The following is a 14,836-nucleotide window of genomic DNA, read 5'->3' as shown; positions in this document are numbered from 1 at the left end:
CATCACCACCACCTCAATCTTCACCATCACCTCCACCTTCACCATCACCATTACCTCCAACTCCATCTTCACCATCACCTCTACCTCCATCTTTACCATCACCTCCACATCACCTCCATCTTCTCCATCACCTCCACATCACCTCCACCTTCACCACCACCTCAACCTTCACCATCACCTCCACCTTCACAATCACCATTACCTCCAACTCCATCTTCACCATCACCTCCACCTCCATCTTTACCATCACCTCCACATCACCTCCATCTTCTCCATCACCTCCACCTTCACCATCACCTCCACCTTCACCATTACCTTCACCACCACCTCCACCTTCACAATCACCATTACCTCCAACTCCATCTTCACCATCACCTCCACATCACTTCCACCTTCACCATCACCATCATCTCCACCTTCACCATCACCTCCACCTCCACCATCACCTCCACCTTCACCATCACCTTCACCACCACCTCAACCTTCACCATCACCTCCACCTTCACAATCACCATTACCTCCAACTCCATCTTCACCATCACCTCCACCTCCATCTTTACCATCACCTCCACCTTCACCACCACCTCCACCTTCACCATCAACTTTGTGCACATGGATGATGAGCAGGGTGCAGTGTGCTTGCTTGAATATGCTGAATATTCAGGGGTGGTGTACAATGCTCCACCTACTTATTTGCAATTAGGGAAAAGCTTACTCTTCTGTGCAAGTCTAAACTAGGTTTCTACTGACTTTTCTCAGGGGATAAAGTGAAGAGACACACAAACATCTGTTACACTTGTTATTCTAATACTTTTTCCATTTATAGGAAACAGAGGCATACCCCCCACAGTAGATGTATGTGTCCCCGTTTCACAGTGGAGGTACTTCACAAACCAACATCAGAAAATGTGAGGTCTCCACCCGTTTGGTCCTTTGCCTATGTGGGCTACTCCGCGTGTAGAACTGACTGAAAGCAAGGCTACAATAAGACCACAGTCCTGCCACAGCTCTCAAAAGAGTCTACACACTGTCTCATTTCAGACCACTTTTAGTCTCAGGGAGCTGAAGACATTAGCAAATCTTGCCTGAAGCCTCTATAAGCCTCTATAAGGCCCAGAGTTTGAGGAGATGAAATATTATCACACTGTGGAGGGACAACAGTGTTTGTGGTCTCATCACATGCAGAAGAGAGTGAACCCAACTTCACTTCCTGCTTCCTGTTCATAACAGACTTCCACCGTGCAGGAGACTGATCATCTGCGCATTGATTTCTGAGTTTTGGATTAGAAGGAGTTTAATATCCTGAATTTGCTCCAAAAATAAGCATGTGGCAAGGGAACTGTGATCTTTACAACCTGGGACTGCTCTGCTGAATTACAGATCAGCCCTGCACAACAGTAATGAGTTTGGTGATTTCGGGAAGGCGAGGAGTGAGACGTGAAGGACGTGAAGATCTCAGCCTGTGCTAGTAAGTCAGGACTCCAGCTGCATTGCTTCTATTAGCATTACGGGAAGGTGCTGCAGACGCACAACAAGGCAAAGTCATAAGAGGAGGAGGAGGATGTGATGAAGGGAATCGCTGCAAGACCAGAATCCAATAACAGCGTTTACTGAGGGAGATGAAGGCACCCCAACCTCTAGATATGACACGGTGGAAGTGTTTAAATATGAAGCCAACCATCCAGTTCTCCTATTCTCACTTCCTATCTCTTATTGAAACACACACACACACACACACACACAACTATACACTCAATCACACACACTACACTCTCAACTACACACACAGCAGTCAATCTTAATTATTTATATTAGTTATTGCACATTTTCATTATCACACTATATTTACCTTGTTCATTCCCTAAAACTGAATGATGTTATTACAATTATTACAATACATTTTTATTAGTATTACTGGATCGGTATCAGACTGCACAAATGACTGAATGTATGAATCAGACTTAGTTTACTTGTGTATTTCTGTCCAATATGTTTTGGAGTGTCTGTAGTGTTTGGAGTGTTTTGGGGTGTTTTGTGTACCTGCAGTGGACAACAGTGGGTCCTGAGTTTGGCACCCGGTCGATGTAGTCTCGCACGGTTCTGACGAACTGAATGAGAGACTGGGTGGAGTCAGGCACCCCATGGTCGGGCCACACTGTGTAGTGGAAGTGTCGTATGGTCCTGGAGTCACGTGTCTGCCCTTCCTACAGTCACACACCCAAAACATCTCACCTGAATTCAAGCACCTTCAGCAAACTGGGTTCTTCAACTCTACACCCTCAGTCTTCAATGCTCATTCAACCACACTCAATTATTAGTTATCTGATAAAAGACCTGATTATCTCACATTATTTAGCATTAATACTTCGATATAATTAAAAGTTTTTCTATGTTCCTTAGACATGTTTTAGTGTTTGTGTGCGTGTGTGTTTGTTTGTATGTGCGCTGTGTCCTTCCCCAACTCACGGTGTGTATCCTGAACTCGCGGATGGTCCACTCTGACAAGACCGACTCAGACAGCATGTGCACCACAAGGTCACCGTAATACAGAGGTTCCTTATCCACGGGCCAGTACTGATCACACTTCACCTGCATCACATACACACACACACCATATGCACACACACACACACACGCGCACACACACACACACACACACACACACACACACACCATACACACACCATACACACACACACAGCATACACACATAAATCACACACAAACACGCCTGTGACTGTCTCCTCCTCTCTGCCATCCTTGTTTTCTTATGTTCTTTTCCCTTTTTTTGGTATATTGCTATGGCAACAGTGACGCCTCTCTACTCACCCTGCCCTTCTCAACACACTGCGTCACCATGACGATGTTGTGTACATTCTGCTCCCACACCATGCGCCAGAAGTCGTCCTTGGTCCCCGGCAGCGGGCCCTGAGTGGCGATGTACTCACGCCTGAAACTGTTTCCCTGAGAGACGGACACCATCATCCTCATGTTGTTCAGGATACACAATATAGCATCATTCACATTATGAACTATACACTTATTTATTCCCCACTTGGAACCTATTATGTTATTACTTCATAGAATATGGTAATCATAATCTCTGTAATGTTAAAGGACTGTATATGTTCATAGAATATGGTAATCATAATCTCTGTAATGTTAAAGGACTGTCTATGTTCATAGAATATGGTAATCATAATCTCTGTAATGTTAAAGGACTGTCTATGTTCATAGAATATGGTCATCATAATGTCTGTAATGTTAAAGGACTGTCTATGTTCATAGATAAATATGGATCAGGGTGTTGTCCATGTTCTGGACTAGTCAAAATAACAACCATCTCCACATACACGTTACATAATGTAGAGTTAACCCTAACTCTAACCATTACTCTAACCATAACCCTAACTCTAACCCTAACCCTAATCCTAATCCTTGCCCTAACCCTAACCTTAACCCCAACACCTAACTCTAATCCTAATCATAATCCTAATCCTAGCCCTAACCCTAAGTCACTAGAGATTTAATAGTATTGCAGTAGTAAATTTCTACTGTCAGTAACAACCACAGATCTGTGCTATCTCAGTAAATGCTAGTTACATCAACACAATTTAACCCCCCAACCACCTAAACCACCCAGCCCCTCAAAACACCCAGCCCCCCAATCCACCTAACCCCCCCAAAACACCAAATCACTCAAACCTCCAAAACACCTAACCCTCCAAAACACCAAACCACCTAACCACCCAACCCCCAAACTATCAAACCACCCAACCCCTTTAACCCCCCAACGACCCCCCCCCACCCCCCTCCACCCCAAACCACCCAACCCCCCTAGACACAGAGAGGTCGTGGAAGGAGTGATGTAAACCAGCTAGCCATGTCATGGTTGGGCCCTGGGTCGACTCACGGGCATGAAGCTGGCGTTGATGTAGTCCGAGCAGGGGTCATCCTCCAGACACGAGAGCTTCACGCGGGTGGCGCCATCTACAGGCAGACAGAAGCAGAACGTGAGGGACACCATTTGTGGATCGACAAACCAGGAGAAGGTTGGAAGATATCAACACATGCTACACTCTGAGCAGGAAAGAAGAACAAATCGTACTGTTTGTGTTTGTGTGTATGTGTGTGTGTGAATGTGTGTTTGTGTTATGTGTGTGTGTGCGTTTTACAGGGACGTGTCTTATAGGGACTCGTCTTAGAGGATGCCGTCTTACAGAGACGTATCATACAGGGATGCATCTAACAGGATGCTGTCTTACAGGGACGGGTCTGACAGGATAATGTCTTGTCTTACAAGGACTCGTCTGACAAGATGATGTCTTACTGGGGGATGTCTTGCAGGGACGTGTCTTACAACGAAATGTCTGACAGGATGATGTCTTACTGGGACGTGGACACGTCTGTCAGGATGATGTCTTACAGGATGATGTCTTACTGGGACGTGTCTTAAAAGGACGCGTCTGACAGGATAATGTCTTGTCTTACAAGGACGCGTCTGACAAGATGATGTCTTACTGGGGGATTTCTTGCAGGGACGTGTCTTACAACGAAATGTCTGACAGGATGATGTCTTACTGGGACGTGGACACGTCTGACAGGATGATGTCTTACAGGATGATGTCTTACTGGGATGTGGACACGTCTGACAGGATGATGTCTTACATGGCAGGATGTTGTTGTATCGATTCTTGCAGCGGTTCTCAGGTAAACGAGCTGCATCCAGGGACTGGTTCCGTCCCACGTCCTTCAGGTCCTGTGAGAGCAGCAGACGCAGTGTGTGAGGGGAACACGCAGCATGACTCTGCTCCTGTGTACTTCAATGTCCTCCCCAGGTCCAGGTGACCATTAAACATTTTGGTTTCAACTGTGATCCACCTTACCTCAAACTCCTCTGAGAAGAGGTAGCTAGAGTCTGCCTGAAGCTTAGTCACATGGGCCTCAAAATGGGCTGCTCTGATAGGACTGATGAAACACACCGGCAAGGCAGCGTAAACCAATCATAATCAACGGAATCACTCCGCACATTTGCAGACCATGTTTAACTGTGACGAGAGCAAGACCTCACCTGCATGTGCGGCGGTTGCTGCAGAATAAAAGTGAGAGAGGGTGATTAAATTCTCACAATAAGAGAGAGGGTGATTAAATTCTGACAATAAGAGAGAGGGTGATTAAATTCTCCTCATGTCTACATTCTTATCTCAGTCTCTCTCAGTCTGTCTCGCCGTAGCCAATTTCAGAGTTCCAAATTAACCTCACAAACTTTGTATGTCTGTGAGCCAATGACTTGGGACCATCAGCACTTAAATCATATAGTGATAAAAGTACAGTGCGGTGGGTGGGGGGGGGGGGGGGCACCTGTGAAGCTCACGATGACTGAGGCAGACTCTGTCAGCATTCACATGTTACATGTTTCTTTCTTCTTTCTCTCCCTCTTTCTCTGACTCTCTATCGTTGACTCTCTCTCTCTGACAGTTCAACATATCAGGCTTAAGCATTGCCCAGTAATAAAGACAAATCGATTTTCCCCTAAGGCATATAGTGTGAGTCAGCAGCTGCAGACTCCAAACCTGGACCTCATTGTGAGTGTTTACACAAAACCGTGTAATTACACACTACTGAGAATGCCTGAAACAATGTGATTACAGAGCTGTAGACTTGCATATTAACATTTCATAAGTGGTGATCGACAGGATTAAAAAATTTGCAATAAATGTGTATCATACCTCCGGACCCCCATGTACATTGCTGAAGATGGCATCTCCTTCCACATACTCATCCTCACTACAGGGTTTTCCTGTACCGCTCTGGACACACACACACGTACACACACACACACACATCAGCACAACTCCCATAATGCTTCATAAGCCCCGGTGAATGATTACCATGTCAGAGCTTATGGAACCTATTATCCAGATTGAATTAGTGCAGAACAGCTAGAGCCCTTATTCAGTCCCACGTGTCCCTCCTTCAGTCCTACGTGTCCCTCCTTCAGTCCTACGTGTCCCTCCTTCAGTCCTACGTGTCCCTCCTTCAGTCCTACGTGTCCCTCCTTCAGTCCTACGTGTCCCTCCTTCAGTCCTACGTGTCTCTCCTTCAGTCCCACGTGTCCCTCCTTCAGTCCTACGTGTCCCTCCTTCAGTCCTACGTGTCCCTCCTTCAGTCCCACTTGTCCCTCTTTCAGTCCCACTTGTTCCTCCTTCAGTCCTACGTGTCCCTCCTTCAGTCCTACGTGTCCCTCTTTCAGTCCTACGTGTCCCTCCTTCAGTCCTACGTGTCCCTCCTTCAGTCCTACGTGTCTCTCCTTCAGTCCCACGTGTCCCTCCTTCAGTCCTACGTGTCTCTCCTTCAGTCCCATGTGTCCCTCCTTCGGTTCCACCTTCAGTCCTACGTGTCCCTCCTTCAGTCCTACGTGTCCCTCCTTCAGTCCTACGTGTCCGTCTTTCAGTCCCACGTGTCTCTCCTTCAGTCCTACGTGTCCCTCTTTCAGTCCCACGTGTCCCTCCTTCTGTCCCACGTGTTCTCCACACTGTGCTTTCGCCTGCTCCCCTGACCAGTGACCACTCATTAGCTGTGGCTAATAACCTAACAGACAAAATGAGTGATTGTGCACTTTTGTGTGTGTATCCACATCTGTGTGTGTATGTGTGTGTGTAGGTGTGTACATGCGCACTCACACTTTGCGGAGTCTCTGTCTATAGATCAACAGGGCAGTTATGGCAATCATTGTGCCAATGAGAAACAGTCCAGCGCTGATGCCCTCGACGGCGCCCCCCAGTGGCTCTGGATGGCAGAACATGCACATGGATCAGTTCAGAGTTAGTAGCTGTGAGGCGGGTAAAGCAGGTGTGCAGGTTGCTACCTCACCTGCCTGTGTGCGGAGTGGGAGGGAGAGGTAGGTGTCGCTGTACAGTGGACGAGATGACTCACTGCTCTCATCATCAAACAGGTGAGTGAAAGCTCGAACACTCAGTCTGAAAGACACAAGCACACACTCACTGGATCTCACCGTGTCTCACTGGGTCTCACCGACTCTCGCCAACTCTCACTGGGTCTCACCTGCTCTCACTAGCTCTCACCAGTTCTCTGCTGGGAGATTTTCACATTGTTTTTTTTTATTTATTTTTTTTACTAATTCTAAATATCACATTTATGATATGCTCTGGCTAAAGACTGACTTCTTTGTTAAACAATTACCTGATTAACTAAACTACATTTCAGAAGGCAGTGCAGTACATTTCTTGCCCTGCTCTGGCTGTACCTGTAAGCGGTTCTGGGTTTCAGGGGCCCATCACAGAAGCGTCTCCCCGGAGGGCTGGGTCCAGAGTCGTGCTCGCAAGGCCCCCCGAGACGGTCCATGCCAGCTCCGAGGTTGATCTCGAAAACACTGCTGGTTGCCTGAAGCTCATCTCGGCACAGGCTGGGGAAGTAGTTGGTCTGGTAGGCCCTCACCGAGCTGTTACGCTTGTAGTCCAGGTAGGACGGCAGGGGGTGTTTGTGCTCTGGCAGAACTGTCTGGGAATCTGCCAAACACGCATTCCACCATCAGTCCAACTCGCACTGAGCCCTGCCTGACATGTGTGTGCCTGACACGTGTGTGCCTGACACGTGTGTGCATGCACGTGTGTGTGTGAACGGTGCGGGCGTGTGCTGTACCGTCTGACTCTGCCACCACAATGGTGAAAAAGCGAATGGCCCCGTTACTGTCGCTGAACCAACTGCAGTTAAACTTGAAGAAGATGGTGGACTGGGTGATGTGGGCGGCCCTCTCGCTGATCCGCACCAGAGGAGACGGCACCGGAGGACCTGTGGACACACCCCCCACAGACCACACTTTCACACCTGTCTCTCAGGTACAGCTTCATAAGGGCTGTGGATACCAGGTGGTGTTGAAACGGTTTGATAAGAACCACAGGTCAAGAGAAAACCATCATAAATCTGTTGTAGACTCACCACCCTGGGGTTTTTAAACACTTCTAAATCAGGTCAAGAGGCTTCCTGGGTACTCCTGACTAATGCGGCTGCAGAGGGAGAGTTTGGAGGTCTGAGATGCACATGGGCAGACTGATGAACATCCTGCCGGATGTGTGAACAGAACGAGGACGCCGGGGCCGTAAATCTGCTCCACAGCCAGCAGATCCGCGGTAGCCATCTGGAGGACTTGTGGACTAATGTGGTTGTGTCTCATCGGTTCTAATTCTGTTAGTTCTGCTTCTGCCCTCTGCTGTCTGGCACCATGCTCTAGCCCATGACCCAGAACACAGCAGCCGTGCCTGAGCCACCAGCCGAGCCTGCCGGTCTGTCTCTCGCTCTCTTCTTCTCTCCCGTTCTTCCTGACCCCTCGCCAGTTCTGAGGCTGGCTCTGCTCACTGTTCGCCTCTCCCGGGAGACATGGGCTATTTGAGTGGGACTTTATTTAAGCCTGCCTGCATCGGCCATCCCTGGAGAAGCACACGAGGAAGCTGAGGTGAGCGTGCAGAGGTTCAAGGTTCTTATAGAAGAAACATGGAGGTTCACTGGGCTTCAATGCTCTCTGATACTTCAATGCTCTTCAATACTGCTCTCTGAGCTCTGAATCATGCACCGTCTGACCCAACTTCCACTGTCTGGTTAGAGTAAGTGCTTTTATGCACATATGAAGACATATGAACATATATGAACGTGTATGACCACATATGAACACAAGCTAGTGCATCTGCTCTAACGGAAAGGGGGCTGTCTGATCTTAGAGCTGGATCCAGTTCAAACGGATTTGGCAATCGTCCCTAGTCAGAAAAACCAAACACTCCACATGCCAAGTTCCAATGTAGGATTTAGTAGGTGGAGTTTTTGGTTTGTTTTTTGTAAAGCCCCTGTTGGTTCAGGTATAAACAAATGGTTTCCCTATGGCAGCAATTACTGAATGAGTAGAGATACAGAATGACTTCAGCATGCTGGGTAATAGCACCAGAATGACGCTCTATCTCCCGCTAGCTACCATCGACTCACACTTCATCTTAATGACTTTTTCCCCCTACAAAGTTTAGATTGCACGAAAAAAAGTTCTTTCTGTAGGCTGATTCTCCATCTCCTCCTCCAAACTATTTTTTAAACCTCTGAACTCTTCATATAAATCAAGCTGACAGAACTAGAGTACTAACCCCAGAAAGAACATAATAGAACTTTTGTGTGACACTCGACTTTATCAAAGGCTTTTCAACAAAGAGAGTGATCCAAACACATTGCCCTATACGTCAGAATGGCTAATTACCTGAGGACCAAGTTAATTACGTTAGCAGCAGACACACAGTTTAAATGAGCAGTTTTCTGTTTCTGTCTTCTCTGGAGGATTAAACAGAGAGAGTGGCTGAGAGTGATTCTTACACTTTTCTGGCCCACTAAATTATGCCAGGGGCACGCTTTAAGTAAGGGGCGGGGCATAAGCAGACGTGAGCTGCTAGCAAGGGTGGGCTGTAAGAAAGGGGCGGGGCATAAGCAGGGGGCATGCTGAAATGAGAGGGGGTTATCGGCCTATTCACCTCCACTCTCTCTCTCCCTCTATTGATTCAGCCCTCAGGGTTAATGAAAGGATTCCACTCATAGATTAGCTGACGTAGATTAGGACATCCGCCAGGGCAGAAGCTTAAGATCAATCAAAGCCAAGATAGAGTCAAAGCAACTCAGCACCCTGCCATGATGAGACACTGCCTACAGTCTGAAGTCACATCAGAGGAATCGTTAGCTACAGCAGATACAGTGCCACATCTCCCCTGGCAACAAAGCCCCAAGCACTAATTCAACAACTGCATCAATTTTGCCAACAAAACATAATACAATGAACAAATGAAACAAATGAGCCTGGATGAACCTGGATAAGTTCTCAAACTGAGGTCCCACTGATGGATCCACACTGTCTTTTCTTATTTACACACCTTCTCAATTAGCTTCAATGTTGTCATTTCATAATTCACAGAATTTACTGAAACCTACTAAAAACTGAAGGCTGATGACATTAGCGAGAGGCTTCAATATCATCAATATCAGCTTCAATATCATCAAGATCAGCTTCAATATCAACATCAACTTATCAGTATCAGTGTTTATGAAACTATTATTATTTATTATGAAAATCTATTCACGAGTGTGTTATAAAATAGAGTCCACAGTTTTCATCAATAACAATCTGGTGATTCCCAGTTTAGAGGGCTTCTCACATAATAAAGTGACTGGAGCCACAGGATTATCTGGTCTAATTATCCTGCAATGAAATTCAGAATTATATTACTATCTTTCCCAGTGTAATAAGGATTACTGCATATTACTGCAGTCATAGTATAGCTATTTCTTCCTTCTATTTTCACAGCTTTTTCAAAAACACAAATGTCACACAGAATGTAACCATAATCCTGCCCCTAATCCTACCCCTGACCATGACCCTTCCCCCAAATCTGACCATGACCATGACCCTAAACCTGACCCTGACCCTAAGCCTCTTTGACTCTCATCAGGTTCAATGGGCTGTAGTTAGTGACATGAGAAGTGCATCTTACGGTCGATCATGGTGACAGCACTGTCCTGGACCACAGGTCCCCGCAGGTCTTCAGACAGCACGGTGACAGAGACGGTGTAGTTCCTGAAGGGCTCCAGCCGGTCGAAGTGCTGCAAGGTGGTGTCCCGGCCCAGTGTGACGCTCCAGACGGGCTCTCCGCCGCCCTGACCCCTGCACTCCACTAGATAAGCACTGTAGTCAGACGCAGGAGGCCTCCAGGAACACGACAGCGCACTGGAGCTCAGCGGGTGGCAGTGGACGCTCCGCACGGCACCTGGAGCTGAGGAGCACAACAGCGTTTTCCGCTTTTAGTATTTCAACAGGTAAACAGCTTCCTAACACCTCATCACACACTCAGTCCACAGCCTCATCACAGTCAAACAGGGTAACACAGTTTTAGCTCATTTCATTACTCCACTGCATATTCCAACTTCTTTCACAGAAAAAGCCAAACTAACACAGTTCGTCTCACTGGAGTTTGTCCTGATGTCTCCTCCACTACAGATGCCTGCAGGGAGTCCCCCAATCCTGACGCTGGACTGCATGCTGTCCAGTGACAGTGCTCTCGCTGTGGTAATATTTAACCATGTGTGCAGCTCACATGGTTAAATAAACATTCGGCTGAAAAATGTTCTTTGGCAGTGGTGCTCCTTTCAAGGTGAGCCAGGTGTCAGGGCTTTTCTCTTCATGTGATGGCAGAGGACCATTTAAAAAACCTACTGTTGCCAAACTAAAAGGCTCTCAGTCTAATGAGAAGAGCACGTAGCCATTTGTTTTCACAGAACTCGATCTGACTAAAAGGGCTCGGAATCCTTCTTCCACGCAAACGTGAACCACGTCATGAGAAACCTGCTTCATGCTTCATGTTTAGCAGAAGAGGAAGATTGAGGACGGGGATCCACAGGACAAAATGTACCTGGTGTGCACATGCAGAAAAGACTGCAAACCGAAAGTCTGATGGATGAAAGCTGTCCAGTACATGCAGGTGAGTGTGCGTGCGGCTCTGAGATCAGGAGACCATCACTCAAATCCACACAGACAGACACACAGCTCTGCCCTCAGCATCTGAGAACAATAACAGCAGAGTAAACCTCTCCAGGAAGCCTGGGAGAAGATGGGAGGAATGGTGGGTAAAAACTAGGTAATGAGCTACAAGCCTACCACTTCCTTTCCACAGCTAACAGCAGCCAATGAACGCTCAGGCTCTGCTGATGAATAATTCATGAGTCATGCTATTGAATAATTCACGAGCCATGCTGTGGGCAGTGTGTTAAAGAGCGGATCTAGGCCAGCACGTGTCCGCATGGCTCACGTCTCAATGGCAACAGCTGCACCACACAGACGGCAGCCCGTCTCTGGGACAGTCACAGACGACAGCTCGTCTCTGGGAGTCACAGATAGCAGCTCGTCTCTGGGACAGTCACAGACGACAGCTCGTCTCTGGGACGGTCACAGACGGCTGCTCGTCTCTGGGACGGTCACAGACGGCTGCTTATAAAGGCACGTGGCATCTTTCAGGAAATGGGGGCAGGATGACTGGCTCCTGCACACCAGTTTTGCTTCTCAGACTCAAACATTCATCTTGGTCCAACTGCATCTCTCAAGAGTGACCGCAGGCTCAGAGGGATTTCATTAAGAACTTCAAAAAACAAAGCACTGGACTGTCCTCTAACACACACACACTCACACACTCACGCACAAGCCCACACACACACACACACACACACACACACACACACACACACACACAAACACACACACACACACACAAACACACACACACACTACTCCTCTATCTCTCTCTATCGCCATCCACACACACAAAAAAACTAAGGAGTCCACGCAGAGCTCAAGATTTGTTGTTTGACTGCAGATTCTGAAGGCAAGTATATGTCATCCACTTAATCTCTTTAATGTAATAGACAAACTAGATTTATTAGGGTGAAACTTTTTTAAGAGTGACCTGAAAATGCACGATTGTCTACAAAATGTGTGCTTTTCTAGGCATTCCCAGATCAACACGCCCTCTAGTGGCCACTTCATGGCACATAACCAATCCCCGTGGTCACCAAGCCGTACCTAACAGAGGAATCCATGCTGCTCAAAAGTGATGCGAACCTGTCCTACATTTATGAATATAAATAAAACTATCAGGTGTTACAGAAAGCCTCCTCACATCTCACATCTCCTAAAATGGCGTCTTCAAGCACTGAAGTAGATCCTCAGGGCTTCACTAGGTCCCAGGAGAGGACCGTGCAGCCCGTAAGGTCTGTGTGTCTGGTGACTTAGAAACACAGTTCGCCAGTGTTTACTTTCTGTGAAAAAATAAAATCACTCAAAACATTGCACGTATCTTCAAGGTCTAAAGTAAGTTGCATACATATACATATGCATACATATACATATGTATACACCTTATACACAACCACTATTGCATTATACAGAATCACTACTGCATTATACAGAATCACTACTGCATTATACAGAATCACTACTGCATTATACAGGATGACTACTGCATTTCAGTATATTTTGAAGGCTTTTCTTTTTTTTAGTTTCTTTGATTCTTTGTTGTTGTTGTTTTGTCACACCCTTGAGTAAGTGAGAAGTGTGAAGAGTGTTATGTCTCTCTGGTTTGATTACACTTTTAGATGATCATGATAGTGTCCCAGGGTGATTTAGGTCATGCCTAAACTCTGGGCTGACTCTGGGGAGTCTTTTAGAGATAGTTGAGTTTTAGCTTACAAAGGAGAGGAGAGGCAGGGAGAGAGGGCGGAGCCATCAGAGGGGGCAGACCCACGAGAAGGGGTGGGCCCGGGAGAGAGGGCTGGAAGTGATGGGAAGGGTCCCTCAGTTGCCATGGCAGTATGTAAGCGCATGTGGTGAAGAGAGCACTCACCGGTCCTGATGGCTCGGTAGATGGGTGTGCTGTAGACCACCGGGCCGGGCGGGCCCCCGCTCACCGCACGCAGGCTGATGTTGTAGAGGCGGCCCGGGTACAGCCCGCTCAGTAAACTCCGCGTGGGGTTGGGGTCAGAGCGGGACAGCACGTCGGCCGGCTGCCACTTCACCTGGAAGGCGTCGTAGTCTCCGCGCACAGGCGCCCTCCACATCACCTCCACCGTGCCGCCCGGGCCCACGTCTCTGAGCGTCAGGGAGGATGGGGGCTCAGGGACTGAACACAGACAGAGAGAGCTCCGTCAACAGGGCAGTGTTAGTGCCGAACACCTTTCACGCATGACTCAACGCTGGCGTGGACAAGGAAGTTACAACAAGAGTCCAATTCATCAATGATCAACAAATACAAGACTGTTGAGACCAAGACTGTTTATTACCACTGTGTTCCCTGTTGGTTATGCTGAGAAAGACGTTCTTAATATCACACAGCATTCACGGAGAGACTCACATGACATTTACACGCTTCCCACCCGCGTGTGACGTACCTGTGCGCCCCACACCCGCGTGTGACGTACCTGTGCGCCCCACACCCGCGTGTGACGTACCTGTGCGCCCCACACCCGCGTGTGACGTACCTGTGCGCCCCACACCCGCGTGTGACGTACCTGTGCGCCCCACACCCGCGTGTGACGTACCTGTGCGCCCCCACAGCCGCGTGTGACGTACCTGTGCGCCCCACACCCGCGTGTGACGTACCTGTGCGCCCCACAGCCGCGTGTGACGTACCTGTGCGCCCCACACCCGCGTGTGACGTACCTGTGCGCCCCACACCCGCGTGTGACGTACCTGTGCGCCCCACACCCGCGTGTGACGTACCTGTGCGCCCCACACCCGCGTGTGACGTACCTGTGCGCCCCACACCCGCGTGTGACGTACCTGTGCGCCCCACACCCGCGTGTGACGTACCTGTGCGCCCCCACAGCCGCGTGTGACGTACCTGTGCGCCCCACACCCGCGTGTGACGTACCTGTGCGCCCCACAGCCGCGTGTGACGTACCTGTGCGCCCCACACCCGCGTGTGACGTACCTGTGCGCCCCACACCCGCGTGTGACGTACCTGTGCGCCCCACACCCGCGTGTGACGTACCTGTGCGCCCCACACCCGCGTGTGACGTACCTGTGCGCCCCACTCGCGTGTGACGTACCTGTGCGCCCCACACCCGCGTGTGACGTACCTGTGCGCCCCACACCCGCGTGTGACGTACCTGTGCGCCCCACACCCGCGTGTGACGTACCTGTGCGCCCCACACCCGCGTGTGACGTACCTGTGCGCCCCACACCCGCGTGTGACGTACCTGTGCGCCCCACACCCGCGTGTGACGTACCTGTGCGCCCCACACCCGC

General features: G+C 48.8%; 1 protein-coding gene across 1 annotated transcript in view; it reads right to left on the bottom strand.

The window, feature by feature from the left end:
• Positions 1 to 14,836, bottom strand: part of ptprb (protein tyrosine phosphatase receptor type b) — a 31,330-nt gene that overhangs the window by 2,968 nt on the left and 13,526 nt on the right. Inside the window, exons 15-28 of the mRNA XM_077005488.1 lie at positions 13,434 to 13,709; positions 10,536 to 10,814; positions 7,663 to 7,812; positions 7,268 to 7,529; positions 6,874 to 6,980; positions 6,684 to 6,789; positions 5,730 to 5,810; positions 5,072 to 5,089; positions 4,887 to 4,968; positions 4,669 to 4,759; positions 3,914 to 3,990; positions 2,830 to 2,964; positions 2,467 to 2,589; positions 2,041 to 2,204 (exon numbers count right to left, since the gene is read on the bottom strand). Coding sequence (XP_076861603.1) covers positions 2,041 to 2,204; positions 2,467 to 2,589; positions 2,830 to 2,964; positions 3,914 to 3,990; positions 4,669 to 4,759; positions 4,887 to 4,968; positions 5,072 to 5,089; positions 5,730 to 5,810; positions 6,684 to 6,789; positions 6,874 to 6,980; positions 7,268 to 7,529; positions 7,663 to 7,812; positions 10,536 to 10,814; positions 13,434 to 13,709 — 1,951 coding nt within the window. The remainder of the gene's footprint in view (positions 1 to 2,040; positions 2,205 to 2,466; positions 2,590 to 2,829; positions 2,965 to 3,913; positions 3,991 to 4,668; positions 4,760 to 4,886; positions 4,969 to 5,071; positions 5,090 to 5,729; positions 5,811 to 6,683; positions 6,790 to 6,873; positions 6,981 to 7,267; positions 7,530 to 7,662; positions 7,813 to 10,535; positions 10,815 to 13,433; positions 13,710 to 14,836) is intronic.

The sequence above is a fragment of the Brachyhypopomus gauderio genome, chromosome 5 (genome assembly GCF_052324685.1).
Source record: "Brachyhypopomus gauderio isolate BG-103 chromosome 5, BGAUD_0.2, whole genome shotgun sequence".
In the NCBI taxonomy this organism is placed as follows: domain Eukaryota; kingdom Metazoa; phylum Chordata; class Actinopteri; order Gymnotiformes; family Hypopomidae; genus Brachyhypopomus; species Brachyhypopomus gauderio.
The sequence above is the reverse complement of the archived record's forward strand: the minus strand, read 5'-3'. Positions and strand labels throughout refer to the sequence as shown.